Consider the following 24,553-nt stretch of genomic DNA (forward strand, 5'->3'; position numbering starts at 1 on the left):
ACTATGAAATGCTTGTATGTTTTTATTTTAAGTTAATATAAAAAAAAAGAATTTGGGACATTTGTTGCCTCCTTTGAGTTTTCCGGGCCACAGATAACAGAAACAAAGACTGTTGTCAGTCAAGCTTCCTGCGCCAGCAGAAGAAATTAAAAACCTAACTTTTCTCATCCTGTGATTTCCAGGGAGTGTGCAGTATTATCTGGGAGCGCGGGATAAAGACACCGTGAGAGTCTGGCGTGAAATAATTACTTTTTACAAACTCCGTCTTTATTCCATTTCAGTCAACACAGAGAAACGGGATGCAAACGCAGGATTCACTTTGTTACATCTCTGCCTTCCATTTGCTTTTCTAACCTGGAAAACAGGTTCTTTCCATTTCTAGTGGAACAAAAGTGGTTTCCTTTTATTTTACTTTGTCTATTTAGTAGATTTGCATTCTGCAGTGTATGAGCTCATTTAATATTCATAGAAGACTGTGGCCTTTAATGATTTAATCAAACCCAATATGTTAAATAAAGATCAAATCTAATACCTATCTGATTTGTTTAAAAAGTGGTCAAAGTAGAAAAGGTCAAACATTGTTTATACTTAACCCCAAGTCAAAATAGAATTTGAGGTTCAGGTGATATTTTTGCTTTGTTTTTCAAATCTTTTTCCTTTTAGTATTGCTTTTAAGATGAAAGGAATCAAATGCTACCAATCGTCTGGTGTACAATTGTCAAGTATTATTCAGCAGTTCTGCTGCTGAGCTTGTAAAAGAAATCAGTTTTTATTCACTTTCAGAAAGCAGTAAGTATGTCAGTTACAGTATTTCTGAAATGTAGGAACTCTTACACTTACAATAGACTTTGATAAAACAAGCCCACTGAAAGTAAACAGTTTGATTCCCAAGTAGGGTTGCACCGATAGCAGCTTTCTGGCCGACCGATTTATCAGCCAGCGTTTTACTGAAGTGATGTAATTTTTCTGTTCAATCTCGTTTTTTGCTTCAATGTTTCGGTGAAACGGAAAACATGATGGACTTCATTTTTGCTTTAATGAAATCAAAGTCCTTGGGTGACACTTTGAAATGAACCAAATTTCCCTTTTCCTCTGTTACCTTGCAGCTCAGTCCGTTTGTGTACAGCGAGTTTGCACGGGAGCGCAACCTGCACGTGTCACTGCTGGACCGGCTGTATGAGCACTACCCCCCCGAATTTCCCTGTCGCATCCTCCTGTGCGAGAACTACCGCTCCCACGAAGCTATCATAAAGTAGGTGTGAGCACTCAGCGCTGCCGGCAGCAAATCGGTTCTGGGAAAGTCAGTATTAAAGAAGGCGGTGGGAGGTTCTGCTTATTCTGAATGCCTTCATTAAGGAGCGGAGTCTACCAGTGGAATAAAGATGTACAGACGTAGTGGGAGAGCAGTTCTCACACCGGTGTGGTTGTAATATATATTTGGAAAGAATTTTTCTCATACAACAAACATATTTTGTCACAAATTATTTCGTCTCCTCTTGTCGATTGTCACAGAGAGGTACATTTAAATTTAAATATAACCATTGCATTGTATCAAGTGTATCAAGGTATTTTCACCAACATAGTATAACAGGATCTGAAGAATTTTCTTACAAATGAAAAATTTACTTTTGCAATAACATGATATACAAAACATGGAAAATAGCAGAAAGAAAATGTAGACTGTCATTTATTTTAAAATCAGTCAGTATTTCAGGCATGATTAATAAAGATTTTTCTATTTTATCTCTTCAGCTAAAAATATTTTATTATTAAGGATTAAAATTAAGGCATTAAAGTGTCTTAAATTCATTAAATAATATGCAAGTTGGCATTAAATATGTTATGACATGTTTTAAATTTTGTTGTGGCTGAACTATGTAATCTTGCATATTTTATGTAGACTTTTCTGTGATGCAGAGGTTTGAGTCGCCCACTGACATTTCACTCACCTTTTTATGTGAAGTAAAAGCTGCCAGTGCTTGTTTGCTAGCTAGCTAGCTTTTTATATCTATCTAAATTTACCAACAGTTGGCTGGACGACGTCAGTCTTTACCATTGGCTCACATCTGTTGCCAACTCATACAGCTTTGGTTAAATAAAAAAAAATCTATTTTTTTTGTACATTTCTGTTATGGTCTTAAAATTTTCACTTTTAAAGTCTTAAATTTGAGTTGGTGAAACCTGTTTAAATTCTGTTACAATTAAACCATTTTTAGTTTTTTGGCAAGGAGCAGTTTAAATCCCTTTAAGCCTTTATATGCAGCCATGTGTCAATTATTTACTTCAGTTTTAATGAGAAATATTCATTCATGAACTTCATATTCATTTCCTGCCATTTCTCTGCTTTTTCTTCCTAAAGCTACACATCCGAGTTATTTTACGACGGGAAGCTCATTGCGAGTGGGAAGCAGCCGTGCCATAAGGATTTCTACCCGCTGACCTTCTTCACAGCCAGAGGAGAAGATGTCCAGGAGAAGAATAGCACTGCCTACTACAACAATGCAGAGGTACGAGTTGGAGCATTTCCACTTTATGCAGTTATGTGATGAAACAAATATTTCCATTGATTTAACATTGTCCACCAAGTGTAATTTAAATATTTTTTTTCTAAACCTACAATCCATTCTCGTCTTACCAGTGTCTTCGCTCATCCTTAAAAAAAATCTTAAATTTATGTATTTAAGTTTAAAATATCTTATGCATTTTAAAAAGTAACTTGGCCTTAAATATGTTAATCACAGTCATGTCAAGATAAAATTTATCTCATATATTCTATGCATTTTTTTTTCTTCTCACTGGACTCGCTGTCAGACAAAAGTTTGAGTCACACATCTGTAACTTGAGACTGTTGCAGCTCTCTGCTAACACTCATTTTTGTTAGCTAAATGTCAAAATGCAATCGAGCTAGCAATGATAAATGACAAATTTGCACTTATCTCTGATAAGTGCAAATTTATGATGAGTTGACTAGTCGACATTTGCACATTTCTGCGACAAGATAAATTCCTTTAATTGTGGTCTTTAAAAGCCTTAAATTTGAGTTGAAACCTGCAGAAATCCTGCCTATAAATCTGCAGTGTGAATTGGGCTCTGAGCATTCAATGGGGGAGTTTAGAAACTTTTACTTAAATGTGTTCTGTTTCATTTCCAGTTGTATAGCATATCATAGTTCAAATAAAGATGAAATAAAAAAAAGAATCACCAACTGAATTCTGACTAATATAAATAGCTAACGGATTTGATTGTGATATGTGAAGTGATTTCTTATCTTGGAATTTGGAAATAAATGAACCTTTGAATAAGCTTTATGCTTTCAAAATGATTAGGTTTTAGGTCAGAGCGACTCTGAACCAAAAACGCATCACTTCATATTCCAGACATTTTTCAGCTCGAGTCAGCATTGATATTCCAGGTTTTACAGATAGTCTGCTTTCATTAAACCACAGCTTCCTGTTTTGATGGACCGTCTTTGATCCCTCACCGCTACGCAAGTCATGAAAGCACCCTGTGTTCTTCAAATAATTTAATTTTTTTTATGTTGCCTTTTTGGCTCTGTGAAAAAATATCCCCAAACTTGCTCAGTGCTATTTCAGGTCAGGTGTATGTAAGGGATCATAGTGTGAAAATGGCATGGTGTCGCCTCCTTTTTTCAAGTCTTTTCTTCTCATAAGTCTCATTTCAGGGCATGTGAAGTTACCGTATTTTTTGGATTATAAGGCGCGCCGGATTATAAGACGCAGTATCAGTGAACGGATCTATTTTCATATATAAGACGCACCGGGATATAAGGGGCATGAAGAGAAACAAAATACGGTAGTCGGATAGGTCAGACCTTATTCAAATCATTAACAATAATTGTCAATATTACACAAAAAAGTACACTCACTTTTTCAATCATTCATCTTCTACGAATCCATCAAATTCCTCGTCTTCGGTGTTGGAATTTAACAGTTGGGCGATAGCGGCATCAAGCAAGCCCTGATCCCTCTCGTCATCATCCGATTCAGTCTCATTGTCTTCATTGAGGGTTGAAGCACCGTATGTATCAGGAAAAGTGGTTCGCCACCCCAGCACAAGTCTGTCTAGACAGCATAGAAAGCTGACTCCACGAGGTTTCTGACCAGCAGCGATTATGCTTCGACAATCAAGGGGAGTGGCTTCGTCGCTTACCAAAGTCGTAATGAAACATACGGTACACTGTTCATACATAAGGCGCACCGGAATATAAGGCGCATTGCCGATTGTTTTGCAAATATAGGGATTTTATGTGCGCCTTATAGTCCGAAAAATACGGTAATTTAAAAAGTGGGGGATTTATTTTTATTCAATAAAAGTCTGTTGAAACCATCGGTGTCTCTCTCATCACTGTGTGGACTAAGCAGCGTAACATGGTTTCACTTGATAAGCAATAAGAAATTAAAACAAAAGAATCTTGATCAAAGTAAATTAAACCAAAGGTAATGTGATTGGCTACTATTATTTTGCAAAACAAATGTAAAAATGTGTCATATTGCTGCTAAAATATCACCGATTATAATGATGGTAGAGAGATGAGCTACTGCTGAAATGATTATTCGTGATGAATCACTTTTTGAAATAATCAACTATTAACTTAATCGTTAACTGGAGTGCACAGACTCAGGACAAGGTTAACTGCTGAATGAACAACATATTCAAAGCAATAATTAAGCCAAAAATGTTCTAAAAATTCATACATATTGCACATAAAATTTAACGAACTTTTTGTCAATGTGTATGTTCTACCCAGAACTCCTCAAGTGGTATAGTTTCAGCTTCACCGGGTTCAAATTCTGTAAAAGAATAAATAAATAAGTAAAACCTCCTATTAAGTAAATCATAAATTAATCCAAAAAAAAAAATCAACAGATTAGCCTTGCAAATTATTGATAAGTCGAGTAGAAAGCTGAACTTTTCACATGTTGATGTTAGAAGTACTTTTTACCTGCAGATGCATCTTTTGCTGCAAATAATCAAGCGTTCACTAAAAGATTAAAAGAATGATATGTGATTGAAATTTAGGCAATAAAAACTTTCTCTTCTGTAAAGAAAAAAAAAGTATGGAATCATTTCTTTGTATTTTTATCCAATTCTCATTTTGTATAAAATAATCTTAAGCGGTTAAATGAAAAATCTGCCGAATGTTTTACTTTTTTTTTTAATGCAGTTAATCACGAGAAAAATGGAAAGAATCACAAAACTAACGGTTAGTTGCAGCCTGTGCACATTAAAACGACTAAACTATTGGATTAATTACCTTTATGACTGAAACTTTGCAACTTAAACTTACCGTGATAACATCTGTGAAGAGACTTTCAACATGACAGCCTTAAATTAGCCGAGCCTTTTTCTTTCAGCGGGACTTATGTTTGTCTTTTAAACATCCACATTTTGGTTGGTTGAAGATACTTTTTTCTCTCTACTGTTCGTGTTTAAACGTAACAGCTTTAACATACATCCGCTTAGCCGTCCTTTTTCCCCTCTCTTTACAGTCTTATTCTGTTCATATTCAGCTAAAATAAATTACACAGAATTATTGTGTGAGCTGAAATATTTAAAGTCTCTTGTGGCATTGACTTGGAAACCCCGATCACTCCGTAGGTGTTTGAGATTGTGGAGCGGGTGGAGGAGCTGCGTAAGAAGTGGCCGGTGGCCTGGGGGAAGCTGGACGAGGGCAGCATCGGGGTGGTGTCGCCGTACGCCGACCAGGTCTTCCGCATTCGTGCCGAACTCCGAAAGAAGAGAATGCACGAGGTCAGCGTCGAAAGAGTGCTTAACGTCCAAGGTGAGTAAAAAAAGAAAGAAGAAAAGTTTTAAATGATACGGAAAATTTGCTTTGTTAAACTAGTCCTTGTACTAATCTTTACTTAAATGGTGTGGTAGTTTTCTTTCTCTAGATTTATCAGAATTATTCAGTGAATTCGCCGTTAAAAACAAAGCAGAAAAATGAAGACAAGCTTTGGCTGAAAATGACAAATATGTCATAAAACTTGATTCTTTAAGGTATTTCATTCTGGTTTGTCAGTGGTTCCAACTTTCTTTGTAATATTGAGACTTGGTGAGAATTTTGTTTCTTTTGCTTTTTCAGTTCTGTTGCTCTGGCTTGTGTTGCATCCAGCTGCTTTCTTCATGTCTCATTATTCACACATAAAACAAAGCGCAGCTTGCAAACAGGAAGGAAAGTTTTCTTAGCACTTGGATTTTAAATTTCTTGCCCATATAAGCTCTGTGTTTTATCAACAAGCTCTGGAGTTGGACAAATGTTAGATCATCATGACAGTTTTCCTGCAAATGTGATCATTTTGTTGTATTCTTTTTAATACAGCAACAAAAACTAGGACAATATTACTCAAATTTGACCCTTTATTGAATTACATAATGGGAGTGATGGCCTTTTTTCTGGTACATCTCAGCTAACATTTAATCCTGCTTTGTACCTGAATTAATAACACAAAATTAAATGTTTTCTCTGTTGCTAAACCTAAATGTTTTGTTGGATCCTGCTGGATTGATGCATTTCCGTAAAATAATGAATGTAATAGTAAAAAAAAAATAAAATAAAAAAAAATGTCTCTTTGCAGGTAAACAGTTCCGGGTGCTGTTCCTCAGCACGGTGCGGACGCGGCATACCTGCAAGCACAAGCAGACCGCCATCAAACGCAAAGAGCAGCTGGTGGAGGATTCGACCGAGGACCTCGACTACGGTTTCCTGTCAAACTACAAGCTGCTCAACACGGCCATCACCAGAGCTCAGTCCCTGGTCGCCGTGGTGGGAGACCCCATAGCGCTCTGCTCTGTTGGACGCTGCAGGTAATCCCTTCAAATCTGTCATTTACAGATTTGACATAATGGCTGTTAGATTAAGTAGAAGGTAAAAACTGATGTTCCTGCATAACAGACTAAATCTTACTGTAACATTGGTGTTAAAGAGTAAATTGCATTTTTATTTTATTATTTTTTTTAAATGGCTCATTTAATGTTTTTCCGTATTACATCAAGCATTTGCTAAAATAAAAAATAGTACATTTTATTCATTTATTCCAAAGGATTAGTGCCGCCCCTCTTAGCAAAGAGGGTAGCTAACAGACTGTATTTGTTGAAAGATTAACTGTGGTCCAAATATTTTTATGTACATTACATATCAGATTTATTTTTTTTAGGGGGTTTTCACTGTTATGTTCACCAGACATTGTGGCTAGCACAAAAAAGTGGATCCAACTGATTAAAGTATTGGAATTGGCCACTACGCATTCCCACTATGACACTTTGGAAAGTGAAATAAAACAAAATGCTTGAAAACTGTAGCTTCAAATAAGCCCTGAAAGAAATACATTTATATTTATTCAGTATTACACAAAACCTATTACTGTGTGACATTTCAAAAATTGTGGTCTCTGTTGTTTTTCGTGACAGTGACAGATATCATAAATATACAGTATATCATTCATTTATCACTCAGTTGCTAAGCTACTGTTAGCATGTTAGCCCTACTGTGCTGCTTTTGGATAGCACTTGTTCATTATTTGGCTCTTGACATATAAGACGAGGCATTCTGGAAATGTTTTCTTCCTGCTTAGGAAACTTGCTGCTATGCTTTAAAGGTTTTGAAAATGAAAAACTTTGGATTTAGCTGTCTTTTGCACAGCTTACTCTCCTGTACTTGGAACGCTGTGCTTATATCTGAGAAGGTTGTGTCACACAAAGGACCACTGCAGCTTTGTTAATTGAACTTTGAAGAGGAAAAAAAATACAGGGTTGATTATCAAAATAATAGTCATGAAAAGTTAGTTTCTGAGGCTCTTCACACAAAAATAGACCATAATTGCTAGAAAATCTGCCAAATGTGGCTGTACTCTTATTTGTGTTGCTGGTGCAAAGTCACAGGGAGTAGACTCATTTAAAGGAGCAGTATTTTGTAAAATTGACTTTTTTGAGCTTTACATCATGTTATACTGTTATTCCCTCATCATAAACAGACCTGGAGTGTTGCTTTGAGTCTGTCATGCATGTTTTAGAAATCCTTCAGTTTCCATGGCAACCACTCAGCTGTGAAAAACGCCTGGGTGGACCTAGCTCCGCCTTCTTCTGAGAACTGCAGCTCCTGAGCTGCCGCCTCACAGAGCAGTCCTCCGCCTGTAACTCCCCACTCGGCTCCTTCAGATTAGCCAGCAGAAATGAGCAAACGTGGTGAAACGGCGCATCAGCTGGGCTCGTTATACGAGCTACTTGCACCTGTTAAAGGCTTAATAGAGGAGCGATGATGTGATGATTTCCTGAAGGCGGAGTTTCAGAAAGAGCAGGAGCTTTTAAAGTGACAGGGGTCCAATTTTAAGGTGTTAATTTACAAGGTAACATTTCTTTTAAGTTATATTTGATATATGCAGCATTTCTTTTGAACAGATGAAGTTAACATAGTTACTAGATAATGCTCTGTGTGCCTGGAAAATGCATAATACACATAAACACTATAATCTGGACCCCGAGACAGTAGGTTTGATGGTCATATCCAATTAAGACGAATTTAAGGAAGGAATAATAGAGTATAGATTCCAGCACATAATTTTGCCGCTCAAGGCGGCAGCATGTTGGAGGAGCTCCGTTACATTCAGATTTACTCTTTTTAAGATTTGTTCCTCTTTTTTTGGGAGAGGCATTTTTTTCTCCCCTCAAGATGAGCAGATGATGTAAAAATCTTCATAAAATCAAGAAAATTATGAGCAAGCCTGAGCACCCTCTCCTGAAGACGTTATCCCACAACATATTGTCTCCTCTCAGAAGCTCCTTCAGATTCGTTGTAACACTGACTGCTAGCACATATCCTTCCTGTCCACAGCCGTCGAAATCTAAAACAAATCTTTGAAGAAAATTGCATTTAGTTTTCTTCTGGCGTTGGATAAAGTATTTTGGAATTGAATTAATTTTAATACAACAGCAATTACATTTGGGATTAATCGGACACATCTCAAGTTGGATAAATTTGCTCCTTTACTTGGATATAGGCTGTAATTGATCCAACATGCTGTCGGCTCATTGTTTGAATCGATGTGGGCCCGCCTCCGCAACCGTCTCCATAATGGCTGCGGTTTGCCAACGCTAGTCAAAACAACATGTCAAGGATTTCACTGTCTGGCTGTTGGCAAATGTCAGCCTGTCAGCATCCAGCCAGTAAAATTGATGCGATTAGGAGAAAAGCGCGTCGTTTACACAGATTTCCAGCAACGAAAGGTCAAGGTCAGCGGCGCAGCGGAAACTTTGCTCTTAAAAACGCCGAACAGAAAGATGCTTTGACTTAACGTGCATTTAGAAATGGCTTAATTTTCGATCTTGTTTTCTTTCCAGAAAATTCTGGGAGCATTTTATCTCAATCTGCCACGAGAACTCCAGCCTGCACGGCATCACCTTCGAGCAGATCAAGGCTCAGCTGGAGGCCCTGGAGCTCAAGAAGACGTACGTCCTCAACCCCCTGGCCCCGGAGTTCATCCCTCGGGCCCTCAGGCCCCTTCAGGGACACCAGTCTTCCTCCCAGGGCCTTCATCCCCACCATCATCCTCATCCTCAGCACGGTCTGCCTGCCTCCAACAAGCAGGCCGCGCAGCATCACCAACAACAGCAGCAGCAGCAGTCCCCTCCAAAGGTATTGAGGTTTTTTTTTCTAAATCCTCACAGCTGGCAGGAAAAAGAAAAGATCCAGCAACAATGTATATTGTTAAAAGCTATAAATAATTACATCTTCATCCCTTTGGTTTCAGATTATAGCATTAGTTATTGATGAAGACATTAGCAGGGATTTAGGATCTCAGCCATCAGAAGCAAAAACTTTAGGGAGAGTTCACTTTAACACACATTGGACTGGATATTTACTAGGGATCAGGCTTTGGTTGTACTTTTATACTTAAAGTAGGTTTAGTAAAATATGTAAATGTTACAGGACAGTTTTTTTTGTTTGTTTTTCCGTTAATATTTTTAGAAGAGAATTAGTGGGAAGTTGAGTGGTCTACTACATTTTTCAGTTTTAGCAAACACCAAATTATCAGAAACTTTTTCCGGTCTTGAATGCACCGTACCAAACCCCTACCAGGTGAACAATTCTCTTCGGTGTGGATGTCGTTACTGACAGAAAACCTGTATTTAAGTATCAGGAAGGTCTTTAAACTGATGTCGGATGTAAGAATCAATATCGAGACTTGCCTCCAGTTTATCCAGACTGGGAGAGAGAGCAAGATGTTAATCAGATAACAGGAAGACTGAGAGCAACACATTCTATCATAGACATTCTATCATAGAACATAGAAATATTGGAGTTACAGGCAATCGTCTATGTTCTCTATATGGAGTTATTACACTGATACCACTGGATGCTAAAGACATCTTAAAATGTCTGCTGTGTGAAGAATAAAAGTGTGTTTTTGTTTTAGAGCTTCAGAAGTATCACAACGTTTTCTTGAACATGCAGAATAACGTCATCTCTGGTTCTAACATCAATATTTTAGAACTGCTAAAGGCAAAACATATTTCCAATGTGATTCTTAAAAACACATCAGAACTGACTGTAATTTGCATAAACAAACCTTTACCAAAAAAAAAAATAGTTTGAGAATCAATGAAATTCTAACCAGTGCAGCTTTATTGTTTCACTTTTGCATAATTTTATGCAAAACTGCAGCAGAGCCCCTGCTGGGTTTTCTTCTCCGACTCTCAAACTAAAAGGCAGATTTATAAATTGATTTTGTTTTTGGATATTTTAAACCAAAATCTGAAAAAAATAAATAAACGTTTTATTTTATGTCTAGTTTAATCTGGAAAATATTGTAGGACCAGTTAGATATTTGGTCATATTTTTATTCTTTAGCAAATCAGCAAAGAAATTACCATAATAATGCAACTTCTTGCACATAGAAAAAGAGAAATTCTCTACACTTTCTGAAGGTGGGAAACAAATAACAAATCTGCTAAAAAGTCCATGTAATTTTCACCACAGGAAACGATTTTATGATTACCAATTTGCCAGCCAGGAATAAAGAAAAAATAAAATAAAAAAATCAGACTGGAAATCAGCGTTGTGTTCCACACAAGGTTCTCTTATTAGATTGTTTCGCTGGGTTTAAATCGTCTTTGTGTGGCTGTCTGCTCTCGCCGCCCGCCCTGAGGTAAAGGTTAACGAAATCAGCAGAGCTGCCAACCTGCTGCCATCACCCACTGGGCCTAATGAGCCCCGGCTCCGGCAGCCAGCTTTAGGGATAAACACACACTTCCGCTCCGCTCTTCCCTCCCTAGAGCTGCACACTTCACAGCTCTCTGAGCTGCTTGTGAGAAAACTACAGAGTGGGTGCTTTCTGTCATCGCACCTTGAACATTTAACAACCAGAGCATTCAGATTGTATCGAATTTAATACAAGTTATTCTACAAAGTTTTAAAAATGTCCATCTTTTTGTGGTTATATTAAAAATGTTTCAAGAACTAGGTTGTAACTTTTGTTTGTGTTGGTTGTATTAGAATTTTGTGGCCAATTTCCTGTCTGAACTTTTTTTTTCTCGTTTTTATCACCAGTGAATATTTATTTTAATGATTTGGATTTCACGTGGGAAAAAATATCTCAAATAAAAAAAATGCAATTCTCGTAAGTTGTTCGTTTTAAAAACCACATCACACTTAGGCCTGCCACAATAAGCAATAAATCAATTAATCGCATTATAAATAAAAAGAAACTCAATAATTTTCATTTTCTTGATTTATATTTTTTTCTTTTCTCTCTTTTTACTGAAAACTGAATAGAAAAAAAAACTCTTCAGTCTAGTGCTTTGGTCTCAAATATCCCCTTTGTTTGAAAGATAATTTTGTTTACACAGTTTTCACAATTCATTTTATTTGTTGTTTCTGTTGTTTTCTTGATTTATTTTGAATATTTAAAATGTCTTCCAGCTTAAATGTTAGAATTTAAAGTTTATTGATTTTTGACAGTGTGTTCTTGCAATAACTATCATGGTTTATTGCAATAAATTCTGGGACAATTTATCGTCCAAGAGAATTTATCACAACAGGCCTAATCATAATATAAATGTAAATAATAATGATAAAAGAATGGTCACTGTAAAACAGGTTTTGTGTATTATTGCTGTAAAACAGATAGGACATTAAACTTAAGCATTAAACCAGTGGTTAGCTTCTCATATTAGCATTTCATGTCAGCTGTAGAACATGGTAAGTCCTTACCTTAACCTCTCAAGATTTAGGCATTCTGCATGCTCAGAGATAGATGTAGAAAGCTAAAAAATAAGATTTTTATTCAGCTCTCACTTCCTGTTATCTCCTGAAAGTCTTCCCCTCTCGTACTGAATGAATGAAAGTTGAAGATGTCCCAACATGTTGGTTTCTTTTCTTTTTCTCACTTCATTTTAAACACCTTACCATTACCAAAAATGGCTAATTTTATTGCCAGTAGACAAGTTTACAGACTATAAAATGTCTCTGATATAATGGTGGAAAAAAACAAGGATTACAATATGACAATAGGAAAAAGAAAAAAAAAAAACCCTCAAAGGGTCAATATGGGAGAGTGCTGTTACCATGGCCACCTGGAAGCGCTTAGTGTGGTGCGTTTTAGGAGATCATATTTTGGAGTTTCTGAGCGGTCGATGGGGCCGATCATAGTGATACCAGCTGATTTCTTTTGACATCTTTGTTTAAATGGTGGGCAGGTTGTATAAAGTTGAAATTGTGAGGAAGAGTGCACCGATGGCCCATTTCTTGGCACCGGTTTCGTCAGTCTTGGGTGATCGTCCGATACTTGAACGTGAGACCGGTCTTATCCACCGATCTTATCTACCTCCACAAAGACCTTAAAATCAGCTACTCTAAGCAATGGTCACCCAACAGTTGCAAAATGTAGCAACTTTGTTTCTGTATTTGGCAACTTTTCAGACTAAAAAAAAAAAAAAAAATCTGCATCAACTAAAATCAGAATTGGCAGGTCAGGCTTTTTAAAGATCGTGACTGTGACTCAGAACTGTAAGGTAACTAATCTGCTTTTCTGTGTTGTTTTACTGTCATATTACTTATCCCACTGATTCCCCTTCCTGCTGTTCTAAAGTAACTGTGGTTTCATAACTAATTGCTTTGCTTTCCTGTAGGGGAAACAGTCGAACCACACAGAGCACCTCCCACCCGATGGATATGGTGAGTATCAAAAGCCTGTGTGTTGTTAATATTACTGAACTGTGTATATTTGTAATAAATAGTCCGTTTAGGTTTATTTGGGATTTGTACCTGCCCGCATGCCATTTTTATTGGCAAAGAAAATGGTCAAAAGCAAAACACATGCAATTAGATTATTTCCCTCTAAATGAACCCAGCGTGGGCTCTCTGATGCAGCAGCCCAGATGGATACACACAGGCCTGAGGCTGTTGACACCATCAGAGCGACCCAGCCAACAACACAATAATCTTTCTAGGGAAGCACAATAGGTTTGTGTCAGCAAGCTGCACTTTTAAAAAAAAACAATCTGTGAAAGTCTAAAATTTGACTCCATCTATGATGCTGGTTACATTTTTCCTCTGCAGTGAAAAGGTATAAAATGTGACGGTCAAGGTGGTACTGCTCATAACCGTGGGGGAAGAAAATTAAGTTGAAGTTAGAAAACAATTTTTCAAAAATCTTTGCATTAGCAAACTTCATTTCTTGTTCTGTCGTGAAAATATCGTCTGTCCCACCTTCCATCTATTTGGACCTGGGCCATATGGCTTAAAAATCTATTTTTTCAAACCAGACCCGATTTCCAATTTTAATCTACTTTATTCTCACAAAATATATAAGAAAAAATGGTACAAAATATTTTTAAAACAGTGGCTTTTATTATCTATGAGTTGCACAATGGAGCATTAGGGCCAGGTTATAGGATTTTATTTTTTTATGTTTTATAACATTCCTCATTTAAATTTTTTATTTTGTGTTCTAGATGATGTCTAGAATGACTACTTAATTTTCCTAATTTTATTACTTTATTCTGGAAATGTTAAAACTTTATTTGACATGGTTTCAACTTTATTGCCATATGACTTTACTCTTGGAATTAAGAAATTTAAATTTAAAGTCCAAATAAGCTGTAAACATGCTTGTCAAAGAAGATGGCGGCCAAAAGGCTTGCTGACATCACTCTGAACTATGGAGACCAAAGGAGTGCATTGGTGGAAAACAATAACCCAATTTTCCAAACATTAAATCTTAATTGTTCAATCGATAAAATTGATTTCCATCTATCGATCCTTTCTCTAATCCATCCATTTTATCCCGTCTGTGTTTTTTGTGGATTTTGCATTTAACGTTTGATCTTGACAGAAATCTCTACCATACATTTGTATTATTTTTGTCTTTAGATTTTTATTAAAGCACTAAATTGACCAGAAAACCTCAACTAATCTACTTCTAGAACAGTTTGTAGTTTGAAAAATAGCCATTGTCATTGAAGGAAGTCCATTTAAGTGTTTTTTTTTTTTTTTTTGTTTTGTTTTTTTTGTATTCCTTTTGTCACGCTTCACATTTTAGTGCAGTCCAGCCCTGCTGTGTTGATGGGAAACCCCATCCGGGCCTTCACGCCCCCTCTGGGTGCCACGCCGGCCGGCATAGGAAAGTCGCCCAGCCCCGTGCAGCGCATCGACCCTCACACCGGAGCCAGCATCCTCTACGTACCAGCTATGTACGGAGGAAACGTGGTCATGCCCATGCCTCTGTCGGTACGTTTTCCCCAATAACCTGAATTAGTAATCTGCTCCCTCACTGCGTGCGGTGCACCTGCGAAAAATCTCTTTGATCCGTGATTTAGTTTTGTCATCCTTAGTTGCCCTGGCCAGGTTACCAGAACCGCTTTGCTGTGGACCCTCGCATCATGAGCCACCCGGCGGCCATGGCCTACAACTTAAACCTGCTTCAGCCGCAGAACCGAGGCTCTCCCATCCCTTATAGCGGCGTCGCCCACCCCTCTCCTTTAGGACTGGCCCAGCTCAGCCCAGAGAAGGACCTGCAGGCCGACCTCATCAGGAACGGTCTGCTTCTCTTGTGCTTAAACTTCAGGCCAATCAGCTGCAGCTACAAATAAACTGTAAATGAGAAACACTTGAGCTGACTGAAGGTGGTTATGTTGTGACTTCTAGGTAAAGTAGACGGCTGCACAAAGGCCGAACAGACCCGTCTTCAGACGCCAGAGAGGAAAAACGCAGACATAAGGGAAAAACAGGCAGGTTTACCCGTTAGTCGATTAATGTGCATTTATGTTTCATGAAGGCTCCTTTATTATTATGATTACATTAAAGTCCATTTTTGTGTGTTTTTGTGCAGGGAGATTTAGACACCGGTCAAAGTCGAAGTTTAGATTCCCAACCAGAGGGTCTGGTTGGCTTTCCGAACGCTCTGCTTCACCGAAAAGACCCTTCAGCTACCCAAAGATCCCTCAACTACCACCTGGCACCGCCCAGCCCAGCTTTTCCTCCACACCCCGCCAGCGGAAGAACCTTCCCCCAGCAGTACCCCGTTCCTAGACTTCCCTACCGGGTCGGCCAGCCTCAACATCCAGGGATGCCCCAACAGAATCAGCAGCAACAGCTCAGTCCTGCCTTCACTGGTGGAAGCCACGCTTCCTTCTTCAGCGGTTCCATGGCCGCTCACCGATCCGTGCAATCGCCCACCGTGGACGGGGCGGAGTCTTCGGGGGAGGAGATGAGTGGCACCATTAGGACTCACATGGGCCACCAGGGGGCACAACACCCAGGCCTACCACAGCACAGCAGGGTCAGCAACTTTGGGGAGGATGGACAGGATGGAAGTCTGGTGGACGGTTTAGGTGGGTTAAAAAAAATCCTTTAATTTCAGTGAGAAAACATGAAACGCTTGTGCCAACACCATGTGACTGATTTGGTAAAATCTCAGGCAAAAACAAAATAGATGCAACAGTCGAAGTGAAAAATAAGATGGTATTTGACCTTAGATTTCAAGTCATTTAAGTATTAAGTCTCAAATTTATGCATGTAAAATTAAGGCATTTAAATATCTTACGTGAATTTGAAGAAATGTAAGATGCAAAATTTGATGTGTGTGTACTTCCATACTGTGTTCTATGACTTGAGGCTAGCTGCAAATATACACCTGCTGGCTTGCTAGTTAGCTGGAGCTAAGTTGAAGCTAAAACTAGGCCATTTGAGAAGTTCTGGGTAGAACATATTTACAGACAAAGTTTTTTTTATTTATCTTAAATACAAATGTATATATTTTTGTACAGTTTTGGCTTCATTACTGCTCTCAGTATGACGTTCTTCCAGCAAACCGCCTTATTTTTATGCCTGTATGCTCCAGTTAACGATTAATTGATTACTAAATTAGTTGACTATTTCAACAATCAATCACTTAAAATTTGATTAATTGTTTCATTCCTTGTTTTGAGTAAGATGTGATCGGCCTTTTTACTCATTTGTTGTTTTGAAATGCAAAATAATTAAATAATTGAAATTCATTGAGTCAGTGCTTTTCAAATGACAACATTAACCAATCCCACATTTCTTTAACCTTTCAGACCTCCAGAGTCCCCTGACTTTAGAAGCCCTGAGCCAGCAGCAGCAGCAGGCGGCCAGACTGGGCCAGTGGGGGGAAGCAGCAGGCCCCTTCCTCCAGGGCAGTGTTGCCTTTCCTCTGCCCCAGCAGCTCGCCCACCTCGCTCAATCTGGCATGGCTCGCTTTCCCCCTCAGCTGCTCCGGGCTGCTACCTGGGGGCTTAGTGCCAATATGGACGACGAAGCCGTTTCCTCTGCCACCGCGGGTCCAACATGCTCCAGGTTAGCCTTAGTCTAAAAAGTGTTTTTTTTTTTTTTCTTCTTTTCTTTATTTTTTATTTTTGTGTTAGTCATTTGAAATATTGTGTTTTTGTTGGATTGGACACCATTCTGAAGTCAATTTAAAAAATAAATAAATAAAGTATTTCTGTCACGTTGCTTTAAGGTACCCGGGCCTTTTGAGAGAAATGCCCCCCCAGGAACAGCCGGAACCACGGGAAGCGACCGAATTGCAGCCGCCGCCTCAGTCCCGCCTGCTCCAGTATCGACAGTCCCAGACCCGTGCCTCCGGCGAGCCCTCGTCCTCCTTAGCCCCCCTGTCCAATCACGCTGGCCCCTTCCCCGCAGGACTGTACTCCCACGAAACCGGCCGGAACCTCCTCAACGAAAACCTTCTCAACAACCCGGCTCTGCAGCAGCAGCAGCACCCAGGGAACCCCCTGTACAATGCCGGTAGCTACCCGAATCAGCCGCCAGCGCAGTCCGGCGGCAGCAGCCCCCCACCATCGAACGTGAAGTATCTCCTGCAGGAAGCGCAGTGGTCCCACGGCGGAGCGGCGTCCGTGTCCCAGCAGAACCACCTCCTAGGGAACCAGAGCCATAGCCTTCTGTACGGACTGCCCCTGATGGCTCACCCCAGCAGGCCGGAGCAGGTGCTGATGCAACTCCAGCAGCAGCAGCAGCAGCAGCAGCAGCAACACCATCAACAGCAACAGCAACAAAATCAAGGCCCGGACTCCGAGTCCTACCACCCTCTGTCCCCTAGAACATCAGCAGCCGCTGCCCTCCACAGCATAGACGAGGTACGCCTGCTTCGTTTGTCGCTTTGCACCGATCCACTTTTTTTTCTTCCCCCTTCTGATGTCTGAGGTTTAGTTACGGTCGATTCCAATTCAGAAAAGCCGGACTCAATTGACTTAAAACGTTTCTTCTTTTTTTATAACACAGACATATTAAAACAAAACAGCCACATCTCCAAGCATGTTATAATTGCTGTTTATTATATGAGAGAAAAATTACATCCTTATTTCTCCTAATATAAGTCTAATTTCCGTCATGATGTAGTTCTTCAATTTCATTCATATTGGTTTTCTTAAGGTCTTGAAAGGTTTTGTGTTTGTGATACCTGAAGAAACCCTGAACCTTTTTAAAAAGCTTAAAAAATGAGGAGAGCAAACTCTGCTCCAGCAAATCTTTGTTCTAGGACTTGTTCAAGTTTACTGAAAACCTTGAATAAATTGTCGTTCCAAGTTTTAGAATTTAGCTTCACTATTATACCAAAAACAGGAAGCGTCCTTCTCCGTCTTCAATTTACCCTCATCCTTTGTTTTTTGTTTTTTTACTTTCTTTTATTACTACATATTTGAGACGCAAAAGGAAAACGATTCCTTTTTTAATTACTGTTGCTGTAATGATTTCCTTTCTGTGTTTTGTTTCTCTTAGAAATGCAACAATTCACTTTTTTCACCTCCGATACAGATACAGATATCGGCGGTTTAGTATCAGCTCAGACCGATCTGATAGAATACAAACAGTCCTGAATCGACTTCAAATGTTTCTTTTTGTTTTAAACAGAGACATAAATGTACTGAATTACTCTTTTATTTGATAATTCTGCATCAGTGAGTGCACCACACTTAAAACAATGGTGAAACACAAAAAAATAACACAACTTAATTTTTTTTTTAGTCGGAGCAATTAGGAGTAAAACAGTGAAATTAAAATTAAATAAACTAAAAGCTTGACAACCTTGGTCAAATGTAAAAGTAAACTACAACAAACCTTTCAAATTTTTCAGAAAGTAATTTTAGGAATTCTATATATGATGTAAAATAAATAATAAATCATAGAAGTATAGAATCTGACTGAATAGAAGCGGCCAAATGGAACGGGCACATTGACACTAATATCCAATCTAGAATTTTTATTTTATTTAAATTTTTTTTAGAATATCAGGACCAATACAGATATTAATACAGGATTGGTGCATCTATACACGTTATGTACTGTATCTGTTTCTTCCCCTCTTTAAATAAGCTGAATCTCTGTGGTTTCTAGAAGAAATCTCCTGTCAGTGTCGTGTTGAAGCCGAGTCCAGGCAGATAAATATAACCTTCCTGCTCCTCCATCCTTCTGTTCCCTCGCAGTATGAACCGAGAGGTCCGGGCCGGCCCCTCTATCAGCGCCGCATCTCCTCCAGCTACCCGGATGAATCATCTCCAGCCCACCCCTGTCATCCCGAGCCCCAGGATCACCCACAGCAACCGCACGGCTCCTACACCTACCCCCCCCACGACCACCTCTGGCCCAGCAACGGCGGGGGTCCCGGTCCATTCCAGAACATTCCATGCAATGGAGCTAGCAAACTAGTTCAGCATCGTGAGCTTCTAGGTGGGCGTGCGTGTGTGTGTGTGTGGGCGTGCGTGTGTGTGGGTGTGCGCGTGGGTGTGTGTGGGTGTGCGCGTGTGTGTAGGGCTGCTGTAAACAATTGTTTTAGTTGAATAAAAGTTGCTGTTATAGCTACTAAAGCAAGGAAATGAAACACATGAAAGAGAAAATGCTAGTAAAGAACAATTCAGCTCCTTTTATTTTTTAAATTAGAAAACATTTTATTGCAAATTCTCAACTTTTCAATCTCACAAGGTTTTTATCTAGAAAATTTTAGATTCATCTCAAAATAATTTTGTTTTGGCATAAAAATACTCCTCTTTTATTATTTAAAAAAAAGAGTTCCTGATTTTGTTACCAATACAAGTTTTTATTTCTGAGCTTGAAAAGTAACAAATTTGCAAAACAAATAAACATTGTCTAAAATTGAGATTAAAATCAACAAATTTTTGACTTTTGAAACTCAGAAATTTCCTAAATTTCAGACTAGAAAACCTGAGAGATTCATCTCAATATGTCAGTCTTTTGCCATAAATTTACTCCTCCTTTCTGTATCTACAAATAACCATGATTCGTTGTCGTAGATTTTAGTTCTTGATTTCATTAGCAACGTAAGTTTTCATTATTGTTTACCTTCTCCCTCCCGCAGCTTCAAAGGTCCACCGTCAGACGGACGAGCAGGTGAAGGCGGAACCGGCCGGCGCGCAGCAGCAGGCGCATCCACACAACCTCAACTCCCTTCAGCACCAGTTTCCCCCTCTAATGCCCAATAAGAAGCAGCAGCAGCCGCCACCGCCGCCCCCGCCGCCACCACAGCCTCCGACGGAGCCCACCCAGGGGGCTCCCAGTTTAGTAAAGCCGCCCACCATGTCGTACGCGAGCGCCCTCCGAGCGCCTCCCAAACCGAGAGCCGTTCGACCCGAGCAGGTGAAGAAGAACAGCGACCCGCTGTCCCTCCTCCAGGAGCTGAGCATCGGAAGCTCAAACGGTAGCAATGGTTATTATTCTTACTTTAAATGAGAGCCGACTCTCTCGCGTAGTAAGTGAAGCGAAACAAAAAAAAAAAGAAGAAAAAAACAAAAAAATTGTAAAAGTTTTGTAAAATTTCTAAAAAAAAAAAAAAAAAGAAATAGTGGAAAGTGCATTTTAAAGAATTGTTTGTAATAGTAGATTTTAGATTTTTCTTTTTTGGTTCTTTTCTCTTTTATTTTAACTTCTGGTTCTTTTCTCTCCTGACATATCTGTGCAGAAAGTCAGTATATATATAGCAAATGCATTACTGGTATATATATATATACATACTCATTATGTATATATGAATATATACATTATATTATCTACACTTGTACATGTACGTAATGCTTAGAAAACAAAAATACAAAAAAAATAAAATAAGATGAAAGATCAATAAAAAAAAAACCGACTTATTTGACCATTTAGCTATCTGCTTAGTTTTCCTGCTTTAGTTGGTCTCTTTAAATGCATTTTTAGTTCTTCTTTTTTCTAACTCCTGTTTTTGTTTTTTTAACAACCATTTGGTTTTATAGTGAACACTGACCGTTCACACCACTGCAGTTTGTTGTATTGCATGAAAGCTAAGTGGTCGACTGAGTGAAACCGAAAGGAACAGTGTATAGAAGTAGATACATTTTTCCTCTAATCTGTACAGAAAAAGAAAATAAAAGACTGAACTGTATTCCAAAAAAAAAAAAAAAAAAAATCATATTAGTATTTGCATTATGGGTTTTTGTTTTGTTTTTGTTTGTTTTTTTTCTTTTCAGTTCTTAGTCATCATTAACTTAAATAATCTGGTGATTTAGCGATTAATGTGATTATTTATAGAAAAAAAAACAAACAAAAAAAAAAACTTTTCGCCAAGATCTCACCGGGGAAAGTACAGCGTGAAGACGTCGGGACAGCTTTCATTCCTCCTCTGTCGGCTTCAACCGCAACACGTTTCTTTGGGCGACTACATGAACTGCTCTGCTTCGATTTACTTTGACTTTTTTTGTTGTTTTTTTCTTTAAAAGAATCTTTTAAATGTAAAATCGTTTCGCTGCTTTTGCTCAACTTTCAATTTGGATTTTGTGTTGCGTGGTTTGGAATAATCTGATGGTCTGTGTAAGTAAACTGAGAGTTATTAAAATGTGTATCGTAGGATCATTACTTCCAGTCAGATGTTTTTGAACAACAAAAAAAAAAATACTTGAGGAGTAAACCCATGGCAAACAAAATCGGAAAATATCGCATCAAAAAAAGAAAAACGAGGACACTGCCACAGCCATTAACCGCAGTTTGAGATTGTATACATTATTTTTTTAATGTCTGGATTTGGGGTGGTCCTAAAGGCATGAAGAAAATTGGTAGCATTTAATTTTTTTGCTTATGAAAAAGTAGATGATTTTATTAACATTTTACAAACGTGTCTCAATTTTATTCATTGCTTCAATTTTAAAAAAATAAAATGTAAAAATACAGCTACTTCAGAAATCATAAGACTTCTAGTTACATATTTTATCTTTGTTTGTTTCAAAACAAATGTTAAATAAACACAACACTGCTAGCTAAAGTTTTACTACTAGCTAAAACTTCAGCTAGCAGTTTCACTTCTGGCTGTATGTTCACTGCTGCAGCTAGCAGTTTTACTACTAGCTAAAACTTCAGCTAGCAGTTTTACTACTAGCTAATCTTCAGCTAGCAGTTTTACTACTAGCTAAAACGTCAGCTAGCAGTTTCACTTCTGACTATATGTTCACTGCTGCAGCTAGCAGTTTTACTACTAGCTAAACTTCAGCTAGCAGTTTTACTACTAGCTAATCTTCAGCTAGCCGTTTTACTACTAGCTAAACTTCAGCTAGCAGTTTTACTACTAGCTAAACTTCAGCTAGCAGTTTCACTTCTGACTATATGTTCACTGCTGCAGCTAGCAGTTTTACTACTAGCTAAACTTCAGCTAGCAGTTTTACTACTAGCTAATCTTCAGCTAGCCGTTTTACTACTAGCTAAACTTAAGCTAGCCGTTTTACTACTAGCTAAACTTAAGCTAGCAGTTTTACTACTAGCTAAACTTCAGCTAGCAGTTTTACTACTAGCTAAACTAAACTTAAGCTAGTGGCTCCACTGGCTTAGGTTTTTTTGGCTACAAGTTTTATAAACAAAACATTTCTAAAATTAATGCCAGCTATTGAATTTTTTAAAAGCAAAATTATCGCTGTAAAATATTTAGGCAATTCTTAAAACAGGCGTGGGCCGTTATGCAGTGGTTTTAGTGCATCATTCAATTCAACATAGAAATATACAATATGATCTAATTATTTATATTTTTGACAGAAAAGCAGCAGTTTCTACTGCTGCTACAGTGAATATTTATAAATCATATTATTTGTATTGATTCTTACAGGCATAATGTTTTTTTCCACCATTTTATACTTTTCCCCCCCTGCTGTGAATACATTGATATTACCTGCTTAATGAGTTGAACTACCTACTTATTAAAAGGACTTTATGCTGTAAGAGCGATATAATGGAACATCTTAGCATTTTTAAACCAGAACTTCTTTAAAATGTCAATTACTTTAATATCGGCAACTGCCTAATTGATGAGGGCAGTTTTTAACTTTTACATTGCTTAAAAATTTTTAAAAATACATATTTTTTAATTATAACAAACGTGACCCTGAGCAACGAGAACAGCTTCGTTTAGCAGATTCTTTTAATTTTGTTTCCAGAAGGTCATTTTAAGTTGTTGTTCCATTAGAAGATTCTGTGTTGTTTTAAGGAAGAAATATACTTTCCAAGTTTGAGTTTTATTTCACTGCAATACAAAAATTTATATCCCCCCCCCTCCCCCCACACACACACACAAAAAGAGAGGTGGAGAGACTGAAGGAGTTTGTTCAAAAACCTTTGACTGTTGTATGTTTATTAAGATCTGCATAATTGAACAGGAATGGTGATGTTATGGAAGTCATGATTTACAAAAACATCAATAAAACAGAGACGGCGCACTTTGATTTAATCGGATTTGTGAATCGCTGCTCCAGCAGCTGATCGATCGCTCTTCTGAAAACTACTCTGATCTTTCTTCTTGCTCGCTCTAGAGAAACCACACCGTAGGGGAAGTTTTCGAGTTTATTTCGAATTTTGAGTCGCTGCTTTTCCTGCAAACTGATCAACTTAAGAAATCTCTTCACTGGTAATCGTGGCTTTATACTGTTGCAGTTAGTCTCTGATGTATTTCTTTTCTTTTTTTTAAAAAAAAAAGCCTTACAGCCAGAAACGAAGATGTTTTAAATGTTGAGCTCCGTGTCCTTTTCTTTTCAAGTTTTGACATTTTAAATGACACGATTCTGATCATTTTTTATTTTATTTTTTTAATTTAGCAGATAAACACCTACTTGTAAATATACATTTTGTATGTATTTACAAACGAGAACTTTGGGAGCGCCTCGATTTTGTAGAAGCTGATCAATGAAGAGGCACGCCCTTTTTAATTATGCAAATTCAGAAAAAATAAAGAGAAAATCTAGAAACGGTAGTTGCATCATCTTGTAACTTTGTAGGTTTTTCTTTTCGTTTTTCTCTTTTTTTTTTTTTTTTTTTTTTTTTTTAAGAAGCTGCCCGGCTTGTTTAGCAGAGGAGAATTTCCGTTGCGCCTTTTTAAGACGACCTAATTTACTGTACAATATGTATTTTTTTAAGTACACCTTGCTGGATTCGTCCTGTCATGTTTTCTCACCACAGCTGTACAACAATCAACACCTGGATTCATTCTTCAGTGTTTAGTCTGTTTTTGTTTTGTTTTTTTTGCTTCTTTTATTGCATGTTGCGATGAACTTGTTGGGTTTTGATCTCCCGTTCCTATAGGTTTGTAATGATTTCTGGATGAAAAACGGTAAAGGAAAAAAGAAAAAAAATCGCTTTTGTTTTCAACCTGCAGAGTTAAATTTTTGGTATTTTTATTTGACGTGTACAAATAACTTGTGACATTATACATAAAACTGTTACTTTTACTAATGTGTCGATCAAAAAAAAATAATTGAATGGTTGTATATGTTTCCCCTCCTTCCTTTTTGTTCCTCCTCCTGCAGTTTGAAGGGCTAAAGCTGAGGTTGCTCCCTGGAGATCGTGCAGGGAGCCCGGTTTTTTATTTTTATTCTCTTTTGTTTTAAAATCGTTGGCTAATCTCTAAAGTTGTGCAATACTAATATTTCACCGCTTTTTAAAATTTTTTTTAAAGCTACAGTTCTATTTATTAAGACAGAAGAGATTGAGCCAAAGACATTTTAAAGGGATTTTGTTAGCAACTTTTTTGTTTTGTTTTTTTGTTTCCTG

At 38.0% G+C, this 24,553-nt stretch overlaps 1 protein-coding gene across 2 annotated transcripts in view; it reads left to right on the forward strand.

Moving 5' to 3' along the window:
* The window catches only part of helz (helicase with zinc finger), a 62,980-nt gene extending 38,802 nt beyond the window's left edge, over positions 1-24,178 (forward strand). Inside the window, exons 20-33 of one of the 2 annotated variants that reach the window (XM_028017408.1) lie at positions 1,107-1,252; positions 2,360-2,507; positions 5,620-5,803; positions 6,600-6,828; positions 9,358-9,652; positions 13,147-13,192; positions 14,559-14,746; positions 14,851-15,055; positions 15,164-15,246; positions 15,348-15,849; positions 16,576-16,834; positions 16,998-17,634; positions 18,979-19,222; positions 19,869-24,178. In XM_028017408.1, the coding sequence (XP_027873209.1) occupies positions 1,107-1,252; positions 2,360-2,507; positions 5,620-5,803; positions 6,600-6,828; positions 9,358-9,652; positions 13,147-13,192; positions 14,559-14,746; positions 14,851-15,055; positions 15,164-15,246; positions 15,348-15,849; positions 16,576-16,834; positions 16,998-17,634; positions 18,979-19,222; positions 19,869-20,239 (3,537 nt within the window). In that variant the 3' untranslated portion in view covers positions 20,240-24,178. The remainder of the gene's footprint in view (positions 1-1,106; positions 1,253-2,359; positions 2,508-5,619; positions 5,804-6,599; positions 6,829-9,357; positions 9,653-13,146; positions 13,193-14,558; positions 14,747-14,850; positions 15,056-15,163; positions 15,247-15,347; positions 15,850-16,575; positions 16,835-16,997; positions 17,635-18,978; positions 19,223-19,868) is intronic. The other variant, XM_028017409.1, reaches the window with a different exon arrangement.
* The last annotated feature ends 375 nt before the right edge of the window (positions 24,179-24,553 follow it).

The sequence above is a fragment of the Xiphophorus couchianus genome, chromosome 5 (assembly GCF_001444195.1).
Source record: "Xiphophorus couchianus chromosome 5, X_couchianus-1.0, whole genome shotgun sequence".
Lineage (NCBI taxonomy): Eukaryota > Metazoa > Chordata > Actinopteri > Cyprinodontiformes > Poeciliidae > Xiphophorus > Xiphophorus couchianus.